Source organism: Gekko japonicus, unplaced genomic scaffold (genome assembly GCF_001447785.1).
Source record: "Gekko japonicus isolate JY-2015 unplaced genomic scaffold, Gekko_japonicus_V1.1 scaffold1178, whole genome shotgun sequence".
NCBI classification, from domain to species: domain Eukaryota; kingdom Metazoa; phylum Chordata; class Lepidosauria; order Squamata; family Gekkonidae; genus Gekko; species Gekko japonicus.
Window position 1 is genome coordinate 82,453 of NW_015160247.1, and position 14,980 is coordinate 97,432.

General features: G+C 47.0%; 1 protein-coding gene across 1 annotated transcript in view; it reads left to right on the forward strand.

Annotated features, from left to right (window-relative positions):
• Positions 1-14,980, forward strand: part of MYPN (myopalladin) — an 86,274-nt gene that overhangs the window by 40,835 nt on the left and 30,459 nt on the right. The window contains 6 exon segments of the mRNA XM_015413941.1: positions 1-92; positions 1,381-1,404; positions 5,093-5,209; positions 8,032-8,401; positions 10,619-11,194; positions 14,649-14,796. The exon segment at positions 1-92 is cut by the window's left edge and continues 9 nt beyond it. Coding sequence (XP_015269427.1) covers positions 1-92; positions 1,381-1,404; positions 5,093-5,209; positions 8,032-8,401; positions 10,619-11,194; positions 14,649-14,796 — 1,327 coding nt within the window.

Consider the following 14,980-nt stretch of genomic DNA (forward strand, 5'->3'; position numbering starts at 1 on the left):
CCGAGTGAAAGGAGCCCCTTCTCCGAAGGTTGAGTGGTACAGAGAAGGGACATTGATAGAAGACTCTCCAGACTTCAGAATATTACAGAAAAGTATGCTTTGTATCCGTTACAGACCTATGCCTGAAAAACTCAATGACATTATAGCTATTTCTGCCACATGCTGGTTGTAAATGTAAGCCCGAGTATTCACAGTCCTGGAGTTCTTTATACCCTGATCTGGCTGGTCCAGGCTGGCTCAGCCATATCAAATCTGGAAAGCTAAGCAGGGTTGCTCCTGGTTAGTACTTGGATGGGAGACCACCAAGGAATCTGGGAGACTACCAAGGAAGTCCAGGGTTGCTATGCAGAGGGAGGCAATGACAAAGCACCTTTCTTTGTCTTTTGCCTTGAAAATGATACAGGTTCGCCGTCAGTTGGCTGCGACTTGATAGCACTTCCTACCACCATGTAGTTCTTCACCACAACCAGGAACACTCCTTTCTCCGTCTGCATACTTTTCAACTTAGTATGTCTGCATTGTATTACAAGTGGATAAAGTACACTGCTTACCATACATTTTCTAACCTAAATTATAACCTAAGTTAAAATCTGCACGTAGATTTTTATCCTTATCCCCACATTGCAGGAGACAGGGCTAAAGCTGGGGTCAGTTCTTGACCTCTTAATGGGATCTGCTTGCAGTAGAAGGACACCACACCTGCAAGCAAGAATGGTGGTAACATGAAACACTGCCACATAGGTGGCGGTACACTAAATCTAGATATCTGTTGCCATTTGCACAAGGCAATGGATAATCTGGTCCTGACCTGGATAGCCCAGGCTAAGCAGGGTCAGCTCTGGCTAGTATTTGGATTGGAGACCTCCAGGGAATACCAGGGTCGTGACGCAAAGGCAGGCAATGGGAAACCACCTCGGAATGTCTCGGCATGGAAGCCCATCTACAAGGCTTCTGTACACAATACCATATACACAATTTTGTACTATATCCACAAATATTCCAGATCAGTGTCCTGAGCTGAATAGGTATAGCACTGAAGTGGACCTTGTGTTCAGTCACTGCGTCAGAACCTGAGCAGTCTGTTCAGAGACCAGGTACTTGAATCTCATGATTCAACTTTGGGCTTCTCCAGTGAAATAAAAGCAAACAAGTCTTGAGATTAATATGTTACACTAAAACATTTGAATGCAATTCCCATCAGTGCTAGACTATGGATATTGAGGTAGCAGAACCAGAAGCCCTTGAGAGGAGTTATGTCCGTATAGAAAACTATATAGTAAACCAGTCCAAATATATGATTTCATGAAGGAACTTTGGAAGACTATGGGGTATGGTGAAATAAACACTGGACTGAGTCATATTGTCTTTCTCTTTTTTTAGAACCCCGCTCTATGGCAGAACCAGGTAAGAAGACTAGTTTGTTAAAGTTTGTTAAAGTAAAAGTTCAATTTTTTTTGTAGGTTTGTGCTCAGTAATGTGCTTGGATGGAGGAAGTATGTTGCCCTGTATTGGGGGGGGGGGGAGACCTTGAAAAGTCTGTTAAAATAGATACTGAATATTTCCATTTTGGCAAGAAATAGAAGGCCTCTTTTCTGAATTGATTTCCAGCCTGAGAGGATTACTCTTTTCCCAGAAGGGCCACTGTTAACAGACCCCAAGGTGGGACAGCCTTCAAGGCTCAGGGCTTCCAAGGGGGCCCACTGCCGCTGCCCTGCTGCCTACACCTCTCCCCTGCTGACCACTGGCGTGCCCTTCCTCCACCTGCTCACATGCCGTCCCACCACCCGCATTCCGTCAGCAGGAGGGCTCACAAGTGGGGGAAGAGGGGCCCCAAGCACTCTCTGCCCAGGGCCCCCCAAAATCTGGAACCAGCCCTGTTTCCTGGGCTAGGTGTGAATGAACTAGTCAGAATGACCCCTTCCTCACTTTGGGACCAAACATCTACCAAACACTTTGGGACCAAACGGCTGTTCTGTTTTCATCCTTTCTGCCGGTCGGGAGAGTATTGTATGAGACGTCAGGCCATGCCAGTTATTCTCTCAGCCCTCAGCTCCCCAGCCCCCCACCCCACAAATGAAACACATGAGTATAATTTCAAGTGTTCCACCATTGATATCTGAGAATGCCACATTAAGCCTTCTTCCTCTGAGAGCTTAATGTGGACTGTTACTCATTTTTTCAGTCTCTTCAGTACCAGCAATCTTCAAGCATTGTAAAGAACACGAGGGCTTCATGCAGCACAGTTTGTTCCAGGGACCTATTCTAGAATTCACTGACTTGGTTACTCTGTGTGCTCTCCAAAATGTGTTTGATGAAATCAGGCACACTTGTTTGTATATTATGTGAGAAGGCGTCTCACACATGTAACATGAGCAAGCTACTTTTGTGAGGAATGGCAAATGGCCACCTGCCACTGAATGCTGAGGGAGATCACCTCAGAGGATAAATTCCTTTCCCTCACAAACAAATGGTTTGCTGTCCAGAGAAGTTTAAAAGGTTGAAATCTCATGGTTCTCCAATGGGTTTAAATGAGCAATGGATTGCACCCACATATTTTTGTGTGTGTCATACTGTGGCGGAACGGGCCCGCATCAGCTGGCAGACCCCGCTCTGCCCACCCCTCCTTTGCCTGACCTGGCACCTGAAGGGGCAGTTTTTCACCACTGCCTCCGGGTATTGCTGCCACCACTGTCCCTGTCTTGGGCTCTGGTTAGGCGGGACAGCCTCCTAACCTCCCTCTGCTGTCGCTAGGAACCCACCTCGGGGCTTCCTGGCAATCTTTGGGGCTCCCCTGGAGAGTTGGCAACTGGCCGTTTTGCCCTTGTTCTCCTCCTCAGGGAGTCCCCAACCCACTCCTAGCGTGTCCAAGCGGCTGGGGGAACTATGCGGTACAGAGGGACTTCTCAGTGTCAACAGTAAAAGGATTTATTTTGAAACCACTCAACTATATACAGGCATACTAACAGTGAACTGAAGAATCAAAATAAAGGTGAATAATAAATCGCTCCATCTCTCCCTTCACTACACATACCCTGTCTAGATGGTCTGCAGGGCAGGCACATGACTTGCTTTCACTGGAGGAAGTTAGATTAGCACAACTCCCAACATGGCCTCTGCCTCCTGCAGACTCCAGCCGACAGCCTGACCACTGCCCCCTATATATGGGGGTGGTGGCCTGACTGGCTCCAATTCCCACAGACTGGCTTCCCGCCCAAAAGCTCAAAAAGCTATATCAAACAGCCCTTCCCGCCCAGGAAGTGGCTCTCCCTCCTGCAGCATTCTGGGGCAGATCTCCTCACAGCCTTGATGGACTTCCTGTCCTCTCTAGGGAGCTGCCTTCAGACTACTGGTTGGAGACGGGCCATGCCAGAATGAGGAGGAGACTAGGCCAAGGCCTACCTTGGGTTTGATGGTCCCCTCCAATGTTCCCTCTAAGCTGTGGAGTCTTGTGAGCAAAAATTATACTTTATGAGCTCCTGGCATTAAAGTTGTGAGCGAGTGATTTGGCTGCTGCATAAATTAGTTTGCTCTGGAGCCATCCTTCCTGAGCTAAGACTAAAATGTGTGAGCTGGAGGCTAAAAAACTGTGAGCTAGCTCACACTAACTCAGCTTAGAGGGAACACTGGTCCCCTCCTATCTGGCCCACACCAATTTAGACATATACATAAAATGGCGTTTCTCCACACATACAAACAAAATTCCCAAATTCCGCGGTTTCAGAACTTCAGACTGAAATATGTTTACAAAATGGTTAGATGAAGTACTGACAGAGGAGGGGAAATCTGCTATTCTGCCTACCCATAGGTATATTTGGAGGATATATTCCAATGATAGGTACAGACTGGCAACAGTAACAAAAACAAAATGGGTGCTGGACTTCTAAACAAATCCAGATGAAGAATGTGTGCGCTTTGCTGGTGTACAGAAGCAGTCACAGACATACCATGAGACAGGCTCCCTTTCTCTGTCCTATACCTGAAATGTGTCTCACACAAGGAGCACCAGGACTAGCCCAAACCATGCTGACTCCTGAGGTAAAGAATTCCAACAGCTATCTAATTACATTTCATTCTACTTTTCCTCCAAGGAGGGTGAAGGAGGCATGTAGGGTTGCCAGGTCTGGGTTGGAAAATACCTGGGGACTTTGGGGGTGGAGCCTGGGAAAGAACAGGGTTTGGGCAGGGGAGGGGATAGGGTTCCCAAATCCCCCCGGGGGGCGGATTTCCCCCTGCTTTACGGGCCCGGGGGAAACCCCACCCCCACGTGCGCATCCCCCGGAAGTGTTTCCCCCTCAAATGGAGTGGCCCCGCCCCCAGCGTGCAACGTCACTTCTGGGTGACGCGCGCACACACGAGTTAGACGCCGGCCGGGAGCCCCCCGCTCCCGGCCAAAATTCATTTGGCAACCCTAGAAGGGGAGGGGCCTCAGCATGGTACAAGGCCATAGAGTCCACCCTTCAAAGCAGCCATTTTCTCCAGGGGAGCTGATCTCTGTCGGCTGGAGATCAGTTGTAAAAGTGGGAGATCTCCAGGCCCCACCTGGAGGCTGGCAACCCTGTATTACTCCCACAACAAGCCTGTAAGATAAGATAGGCAGTGACAGTGACCGGCCAGCCAAGGAGCTTCGTAGCTGAATGGAGATTTGAGCCACACCATGTTGGCTCTGACAGCAGCCCCCTCTCTTCAACCCATCCGCTCATTAACATGGGGGCTCAGTCCCTAAGACGTTCTCCTGCATGAGTCTCAGTGAACTCAAAGGAAGCTCCTGAAAAGCACAGCTCATTCCAATGGGACTTTGGGAGGAGAACTTTTTGGTAAACTGTTTACTGTAAGCCAGATCTGCCTGTCACTCGCTCCGTTCTAATGGTTTTCAGAATCAGCCCCCTGAGACAGGCAAAATGTCTCACCTCAGGATAAAGACAGCTCTGGAGAGGATATTCATTGTGCACCTTTTGCTGTGAAGACTAGAGAATAAAATCCTCACAATTGGCTGCATGTCTACTGCACTCTTGTCATGAGTATACTTATTTAATGGTTTTAATTTTGGCCTGGTGTGCTCTTTTTTTGTTGTTGTGGTGGTGGTGGTTTTCAGAGGAGATCTGCACATTAGTTATTGCTGAAGTGTTTTCAGAAGATTCTGGAAGTTTTACGTGTACAGCAAGCAATAAATATGGGACGGTCTCCAGTATGGCTCAACTAACTGTAAAAGGTAAGTGAGCATTTTAATCACTTCTCTATGGAAAATATGGACAAGTCAGTAAGCGATCTATGCCTTCCAATATTTTACAGATGGAAATAAGAAGATAATTGTAGCACTAAATTCTCACTGTTTGAGCCCTTCAAAATTGTTATGCTTTGCCTAAAAGCTTTGCTTATGCTAGTTATATGTTGTGTTGATTTACTCTGTAAAAACCTTATACTTTTGGTTGTTGCTTTGGTTTTAAAGATATATTTGAAAAATGTAAGCATCCTGTGATACATGATCAGACATTCATCAGTATACATCAGCAGCTGCAGGGTGAGAAAGGGTGAATAGTGTTTTAGTGTTTATGATCAGGCATTTGGCTGACAGTCCCCAGGAGCATGGGGAGGGCAGAGACTGCAGGGTCATCACTTCCTGTTTTGGAACAGGAAGTGACATTATGCTTGCAATCACACGCACAATTAGCCGTGCCATAGGCACGAATGCCAGGCGGATTTAAAGGGTGCGATCAGACACAGATATCTGGGAAGTGCCCTGCACCCGTCAGCAGAGTAAAAAACACTAGGGAACGTCCGGTAGCAAATGGGCTGCTACGGCCCACAGATGGACTTTCCCCTGTGTGATCGCTTTGGCGCGCTCCCATGGCGTCGGGATGGTCTGAGCAGGCCATCCCAACTCCGTGCTGTTCCCCCCCCCGTTTTGGTATGCGCATCATCGCACACTGCAAAGGGAGCCCTCAGTGCAGAGATGCAAATCATCTATCCCCCGTTGAAGCGCTCTGGAAACACTCAGCAAAAAACCCACAAAAAAGACTTACCTATGGTTGCGTCTGATCACACAGTGGCAGGCTGTGCCCGCAGCTTCCAAGGACTGTGTGATCTCACAACTGCGGGTCAAATTCTTACAGAGCAAATACCTTTGCTTTCCCCCTGCTTTATCTTGTGTGTGTGACCGCCACCTATGATGCTCTAAGAATTTTCAGATGTGTATGGCAAACTTCATAGAGTTTTGGAAATTTCTCAACCCAGCGTTGGCAACACTAATAGCAAGAGTTTCCACTAAATCCTAAAGTAGCATGACATCACATTCAGGTTTACCCCAGAAATGACATCATGCTGTTACTGCAACAGCACTCCCCCGTGTTTCCACTCCCGCAGACTCCCACTGAGTGCTGGCTGCTGACTGGCAACCCTAGTTTTTGCCTTTGAGTGAGCAGACCTGGCACAAGCTTCTATCCTTGGGTGGGGCCCCTTTCAGATTTGGACCTAGATAGCCTTCTGATAAACTGATCTTTGTCCTAGTAGGTTATTTGAAGATGGAAATATGGCAGAGAGTAAGTGAAGCAGTCTCAGTCAAAAGCAGAGTTTTCCACAACTGCTAAATTTCAAGGGACACCATACCAGAGATCAAGTCTCAGATCTTCTAGAGCAGAGGTCCCCAAAGTGGTGCCCATAGGTGCCATGGTGTTCACTGACACTTTTCCTGGCACCCGCCAAGTGTTTTTAGGAAGTGGGTGGGACCAAATAGGGCTTTTGCCCAACAGGCCTTCTGATTGACTACTGGAAATTTGATTGGCTGTGTAGATAACTTTAAAATGTTGTTTTGGCAGCAGCTGCCGCCACAGCACAAAGATCCACCCTGTGTTACTTAAGGTACCAAAGTTAAACTGTTCAGCAATCAATTTGTGGCTGGCTCCACCTCCTGTGGCAGCCATTTTGTTGCTGCGCCCATCATGCCATGTCAGAATTCCAAATGTGCCCACAAGCTCAAAAAAGGTTGGGGACCACTGATCTAGAGTCTTACCTGTTTTCACATTAATTGATGCAAAATGTGATAAAAATAAAAGACAGCCTATATATATAAAAGGTAAGCCGTGCTGGCGACGACTCACCTACTCTCCCATTGGCCACTGGGGAAGCTGTCTTGGTGTCCTAAAACATGGCATGCGGCTCCCTTCCCATACTATCCACTTGGGGCAGCAAAATGACTTGAGACAGCCCTGCCTTGTAGCTAAGCAGAAGGAAATAAACATGGCTCGCTTCTCTCTATTTCCCCCTTCCCTCCGCCGCCCCACCAGCCACAGCCGGGAAACTCACCTGGAGCCTCTTTCTAGAGCTTGTTGTATTTCTTCCCACAACGAGCCTTTCTCCTAGTTTTAAAATATTTGTTATGATCTAAGTTTCCATCTAAGGGACTCTGATGCTTCCTCCTTCCAAACTTCCAGTCTCCCACATGCTTCTGTCGTGCACCCTTGCAGCTCTTTCTGCCCTCTTGTCAGGATCCAGATATTTTGATACCTTCACTGTTTCCCTATATATTTTCAACCAGGTTTATGGGGATACTGAAGAATGTATGTATGTGGAATATACTTGATTTCTAGTTTTGCCAGCCTCCAGGTGGTAGCTGGAGATCTCTAGGGATTACAACTGATCTGCATGCAACAGAGATCACTTCCCCTGGGAATAGTGGCTGCTTTGGAAGGTGGACTCTGTGGCATTACACCCCACTGAAGTCCCTTCCCTTCCCTTCCCTTCCCTCCCCAAACCCCACCCTCCTCAGGCTCCACCCCCAAAATCTCGAAGTATTTCCCAACCTCGTTCTGGCAACTCTGTTTTGTCTTTCCAGACAGTCAAAGGCTGAGGCCCAGCCCTCTATAGCTGCTCCTAATCTTTCCTTGCCAGTCACTACTGATGTATGTGACTTCTTGACCCCAATTTTAAGGGCATCAGGTTTAGAACCTTTCAGGTCTCTCTGATTACTAACTACACTAGTTGACCTTGTAGTCTACTTAAGCACATTTGGGTAATGGGTAATGCTTGCTATTTCAGGACCTGAGGACCAGAATAATGCTGCTGCTCTTCACACTATAAATTCACTAAATCTAATTGCTGTTGAACACCAGTCTTCTGCACCTCTCCCTTCAGTTCCAGTGGTGGATCAGCCTCCAAAACCTAAACTGGAAGGCGTACTTGTGAACCACAATGAGCCCCGGTCAAGTTCCAAGATAGGCCTCCATGTGCATTTTAAGTTGCCGGACGATGACAAAGGAAGCGAAGCGTCATCAGAGGATGGAGGAGGGCCTACGAATCAGATCCGACCAAACTCCTTCCCAGATAAGATCAATGGACAGGTGGTGAAAACACAAGAGCCAACCTCACCTTCCAAAGAGCCACCGCCAGTATTTGCGAAACCAAAACTGTAAGCAAGAAGGAACTTGTTAATGTTTAGTCATATCCTTAAAAGTTTGGTTAGGATCTCACTTGAAAGTTCCACACCTGCAGGGAGGGAGGCCATTGTCACTTATTCCCCCCTCCTACAGCAGACCTCTGACTCCCACTCTTGACTAGGAATGCCAGCCTCCAGGTGGGCCTAGCAACAAATAAATATACACTGCAAAAACCTTATAACAAACTAATGTGTTCTATTTATAATCATCATTTAGTAAAGTGCATAGTGTATCATTATTTCATCCTAGTCAGGTATAAATATTCATTACATTCAATAAGCAATAACATTCAGTACATACAGATTGATAACTACCAGACCATTTTGCATCAGTGTTTTAAAAGTCAAGCCCCAACGGGAGTTTCCAGAACTAAAAGCCCGCTTCTCCTTGCATGAAGTCTTCCAAAAAGGGGGACAGCTTCTTAATAGTTGTATGGATGCTTTTTTTTTTGCCGATCCTACAAAAGACACATTATGCAGCTAACATTCATGGACGGACTACTCCTGTCATGCAGCTTTTTGGAAGACTTCATGCAAGGAGAAGCGGGCTTTTAGTTCTGGAAACTCCCGTTGGGGCTTGACTTTTAAAACACTGATGCAAAATGGTCTGGTAGTTAACAATCTGTATGTACTGAATGTTATTGCTTATTGAATGTAATGAATATTTATACCTGACCAGGATGAAATAATGATACACTATGCACTTTACTAAATGATGATTATAAAGAACACATTAATTTGTTATGAGGTTTTTGCAGTGTATGTTTATTTGTTGCTAGATTCTCCCAACACTGCAGCTCGGGTTGCTTCAGCCTCCAGGTGGGACCTGGGGACCTCCAAATTACAGAGGTCAGTTCTCCTGAGGAAATGGATACTTTGGAGGGTGGGCTCCAGGGCATTGTACCCCACTGAGGTCCCTGCCCTCCCCAGGCTCCATCCCCAAATCTCCAGGAGTTTCCCAAACTGGATCCGGCAACCCTACCTGTCCCCCACTGGTGGCCAGGGGGGACTGGCAACCCTAGAACTTATTCCTTGGAGGGGGCATTTCCCAGTAGTAACATTTTGGGGAGTGGGTTGCAGGGTGAGGGTGGAGCAGGGAAGTTGTGCTTCCATCTACAGAAAATTTAGGCAGGATCCAAGCATGTGTCGTTTTAATTGTTTCTTATATTTGTCTTTCTCTCGGGAATGGAAGTATTACATTTTGCAAATACTCATACACTGTATCTTTTTGGAAACAAACTCAGGTGTATTGCCTAGATCATTTTCCAGTTCAGTTTTCTGAAGAGGGCTCAGGATAGATCTGTACATCACTTATTTCTGGATAAGGAAGGGCCTTTCATGAAGAACGCTGAAGAATTCCTGCAATGATGAAATTGCAAAAAGGGGGAGGGGAGGGAGAGAGAATGCTCTTTAGCAGTGACAAAGGGGACATGGATTGGATCCAGACTTCTCCATCAGAAGTTTCTTGCTTCCTGCTGCCGTGAATTGGACTTGATGCAATGCTGCTCTTGGGGCAGGACTTGCATCAGCATATCTTGTGGTGGGGCAGCTGCCGGGGCCCGTGGCTTCTGGGGCCCACTCTGACCTCCACCTGTGCACTTCCCCTTCCCCATGTCTACAGGCCCTTCCCCATGTTCGCTTTAATTCTTCTACCACCTGTGCTCCCAGCCGCCCAACATCATTGGGAAAGGGCATACGGATGGTGCACAAGTGGTGGCACTCCTGATAACACTGCACATAGTGCCCCGTACTGCTGGGGAAAGGGTGTACAGGTGGTACAAGCAACTGAGCATGGGCTAAAGGAGGGCTTGCAAGCAAGAGAAGGATGCACAGGCAGGTGGGAGCATGCAGGTGGGAGGTGGAAAGGGCGGCATGAGAGGGCACCTGGAACCAGCCCTGTCCTGGGGGGTATGGAACCCTGAGGAGAGGGGGTGGGGGGGGGGGGGGGGGGGCACTGGTAGAAATTGCCAGTTTAGTCTGACTCCAACTCAATGTTCTGTATTGCCCAACTGGGAGGAAGCAAAGTTGTCTGGCTCTTCATCTCTTGGCCGAGCTCAGACTAAACGGGAACAGATTTAAGAGGAAATTCACTGTCATTAGAAACTTCTCATCTTGATTTGGTTTCAAAAGCAGTGCTTGTTCTATGGCTTATTACGGCACGTAATATAGATTGTGTTTGTTTGCGCTCAGGGATCCTACACAGTTAAAACAACTGCACAACCAGGTCTTGCTTGAGCAGCAACAGCAGCCATCTCCCACACCTCCAAGAGAGCTGAACTCTGCTGCTTTGCCCAATCAGCAACCATCTTCAAGTACATACAAGCAGAACAAAGGCTCTCCATCGCAGACGTTCACCTACACCCGGCCTAAACAATTCCTGGCATCTCAGAACACCTCTCCAACAGTCAGTTCACCTTCTAGCTCCCCCATGCCTTCATCATTCAGCAACGTACCTCAAGGAAACCAAAGAACCAGCAACAAGGAAAACTTCTTTGGATCTCCTCCACCGGTCCAGACAAGGTCATCAGGGTTCTTTTCAAACCAAACTGAGCAACCTATAACAAGTCCCAAAGAACCTGTGTTACCACCACTGTTGCTATCTGTTTCTAGTATGAACCAGTTCCAGCCCCAAAATGTGCCCCCTACACCTCTTTCTCCAACTGGTCGGATCCAGAACCCAGTAGCCTTCCTCAGTGCTGTTCTTCCTTCTCTTCCTTCTGTACCCGCCACAAATGCCATGGGCCTACCTAAAAGCGCACCAGCAGCGTAAGTGATGGAAATGTTGTGCATAAATATAGTGCAAGCAAATCATTGTGAATGAATGGATGAGGAAAACATCTGCCCAATGGAAAATGTGGGAGAGGGTGTTTCACATGCAGTCTTCTTTGTTAAGGTACATTTATGAGTTCATCGAGGGTCGGAGGGGTGGAACCCTGATTTGGGTTGCTAGGTCTCCTGTTGTAGCAGAATACTTCTCACTGGTAACCACTCTCACTGGTGGCCAGAGAACAAAAAAATGTTTAATGCCAATGTTGCACATGGTGTGACATCACTTCCATTTCTCCCTGGAAATGACATCACTGTGACACGATGCCGCACTCTCTGTGTCCCTGCCTCCCAAGCTCTGGTGGTTGCCAGGCAACCCTATTCCTTATCTTCCAAGGAAAAGAGTCTTTCAGGGGATTGTGTGCAATGCCAAGATAATAGGGTTGTTCCTGTGGCTATTTGTTTAGACTAGTTATACAAGATAAATAGTCATAGCTTTGGTTTGTTGGCATAGATATAGGAGGGGGCTGTGTGGTCTTAAAACACACCCTTTGCTAATTCTATCAGATATTACAAATTGGATCCAGTGATCTGCTTGTACAAGGATCATGATCTTTCCTACATTCCTCTCCCTCCAGCAGTTCTTTGCAACCCTGGGAAAGTTGATTGCCAGGATTGTGAGAAATAAGAAGATAAGTAGAGCTCCATAAGGAGCTGCGGTGGCTCAAGTGGTTAAGACGCTGAACTGCAAGCTGTGAAAGGTCAGTAGTTCAGCAGTTCGAGACCCGGGTGCTGCATGATGGAGTGAGCTCCCATCTCTAGTTCCAGCTCCTGCCAACCTAGCAGTTCGAAAGCAAGAAATTGCAAGTAGATAAATAGGTACCACTTCGGTGGGAAGGTAACAGCGTTCTGTGCGCCTTGGTGTTTAGTCATGCCGGCCACATGACCACAAAAACGTCTTTGGATAGCGCTGGCTCTTCGGCTTTGAAACGGAGATGAGCACCACCCCCTAGAGTCGGATTCGACTGGATTTCGAGCAAGGGAACCTTTACCTTTACCTTTTAGAACTCCATAAGTAGAACCCTGCTGGATCAGACCAATGATCCATCTAGTCCAGCATCCTGTCTCACACAGTGGCCAAGCAGTTCCTCTAGACGACCAACAACAGGGCAGAGAGGTCAAGGCCTTTCTCTGATGTTGCCTCCTGGCTCTGGGATTCAGAGGCTTAGTAGCTGTGAATGTGGAGGTTCCCTCTAGAATCCCATGTGGGCCGATTGGTGGGCCGCAGTGAGGACTGAGGAGTGGGTGAATAATTCCCACCTGTCTCTTCCGTTGGTGTCATTCTGCTGACCAAAAGAAACAGGAAGGAAAAGTTCACCCCTTTCCCGCTCCTTACAGCAGCAGCTATTAATCCATGTCCATCCTGCGATCCTAGGATGCAGGATAGAGTTTCCTGGAGTTAAAAAGAACCGTTGGCAGGATGGAAACATCAGAAATATCCACCAATGTCCATCCTGCGATCCTAGGATGCAGGCTAGAGTTTCCTGGAGTTAAAAAGAATGGAAACATCAGAAATATCCACAAGTTTCTGCATCTTCTGCCAACAGATTGTTGGATCCACCTCTATGTGCTCACCAAGGAGTTGTAAATTCCACTTTGCTCATTTGATTCTGTGGCTCATGCTGTTCTCCTAGAGCATCATATCAGGATGTTAGAGGTTGCTCTACCATGCATCTATTCCTGTTTGTCTCCAGTTGGACTTAGAGTGTGTTCACTGAAGAAATCAGGCTAATTCAACAGGAGTTAGATTCAGGTGGGTAGTCTTGCTGGTCTGAAGCAGCAGAACAAAGTTCAGGTTTTATGTATGGGCTTATGCCCCTTGTAAGCCGCCCTGAGCCTGCTCGCAGGGAGGGCGGGGTAAAAATGCCTACATAAATAAAAATAAAATAAAATAAAAAAGTCCAGTGGGGCAACTTTAAGTCCAACACAGTTTTATTCAAGGTATAAGCTTTCATGTGCACGCCCACTTCTTCAGATACACTGAAGTGGAAGTTACCAGTCAATACATATAGGTAAGAGGGTGAGCAGCAAATGAGCATAAGCGTAATAAAGAGTGTTTATCGGATGCAAGAACCAAACTGGAATAACAAGTTTGGTTTATACATTTACCATTTTATGTTCTCCCCTGGGATTAAACCCAAACAAATGGTGACCATATAAACCAAGCTTGTTATTCCAGTTTGGTCCTTGCATCTGTTAAACACCATTTATTTATGCTCATGCTCATTTGCTGCTTACTCTCTACCTATATGTATAGACTGGTAACTTCCATTTCAGTGTATCTGAAGACGTGTGCGTGCACACAAAAGCTTATACCTTGAATAACACTCTGTTGGTCTTAAAGGTGTCCCTGGACTCTAACTTTGTTCAATAGGAGTTAGTGTATGTGTTCTACAGGGGTTGGTACTTTCACCAATATCACCTGGTGGTGCAGATACTGGAAGAGACCATGTAGAACTTTGGAACTAGGAGTTATTATTTGGAACTAGTTGTTGATAATTTTAAACAGGGGTCATTTCGTAGAAAAAGAGCTAGGGGGACTCATTAGCATAACTCATTAGCATATGCCACACCCCCTGACATCACCGGAAGTGTGTCCTCCCCACAGCCGGCGGCAACCTCCAGCGGGCACCAGCAGGGAGCTCCAGGCCCCGCCCTCCCGCACCTCACCCGGGGGGATGGCGTCCCCCCGAGTCCCCCCCCAAATGACCCCTGCATATATGTCTTCCAAATAAATAATCACATGGCCTCCAACATGGGCATTATATCTGTATGCACTGTTAAGTTGGAAGTGACTTATGGCAACCCCAGCAAGAGGCTTTTATTGCAAGTGAAAAGCAGAGGTGGTTTGTCATTGGCTTCCTCTGCAGAATCTTCCTTGGTGGTCTCCCATCCCAGTACTGACCCTACTTAGCTTCCGAGATCTGATGAGATTGGGCTATACCATGCCACCTTCTCTCCCCAACATGGGTATTGGTCGGTAATAAACATTTGTTTCCTTACAAAACTGCTCGTAGATCTGAACTATTAGATTCTGTGTTTACCAAGAAAGGGAGGGCCAGTAGGTTACACTTAATGTGATTATGAGGATGACACCTTGATATACGTCCCAGTAGCTAGGCATCCAGGGAAGTGTTGTTTCTGTCCTTAACCGGTGTTTGGAAACTGTGGTTGAATGGATTGGGCTGAACGATCTGAAACTGAATCCAGGCAAGTTGGGTTGGTGGGAAATCCTTGTGCCCCCCAAAAACTGCATATGCCAGTCAATGGAGCCATTCCACACTGACGCAGATTTGCAGCTCTGGTGGTTACTTTACCCCTTCCTTGGTTTTTGTGTTCAGAAATTAAATTAAGTGGAAATTAAATATTAAAAGCAGCCTCTTAACTTTTGTAGAGGAAGCCAGCAGGGAGCAGTGAAGAAAAATCTCAGACCCTCGCAGTTGGTGACGGAGGAGTCGATTAGAGAAAGCAAAGCATCTGTTGTAAAGGACCTGGAGAAAAGGCTGCATTTAAGGGATGACATGTTTCCACATGGCCCTCAGGTAAGTGCTCTGTCTACAGTTCAAGTGTGTGATTTTCTTAAGGCAAAAGCTCAACCTCTCCTCACCAACACAGGCACACATAGGATACCCTGAATTGGCAGCCCACCCTAGCAAAAAAAAATATCACTCAACGTGACATTGTTCCAGGGCTGCTGTGACATTGTGCTGGCATTACAAGCAGATA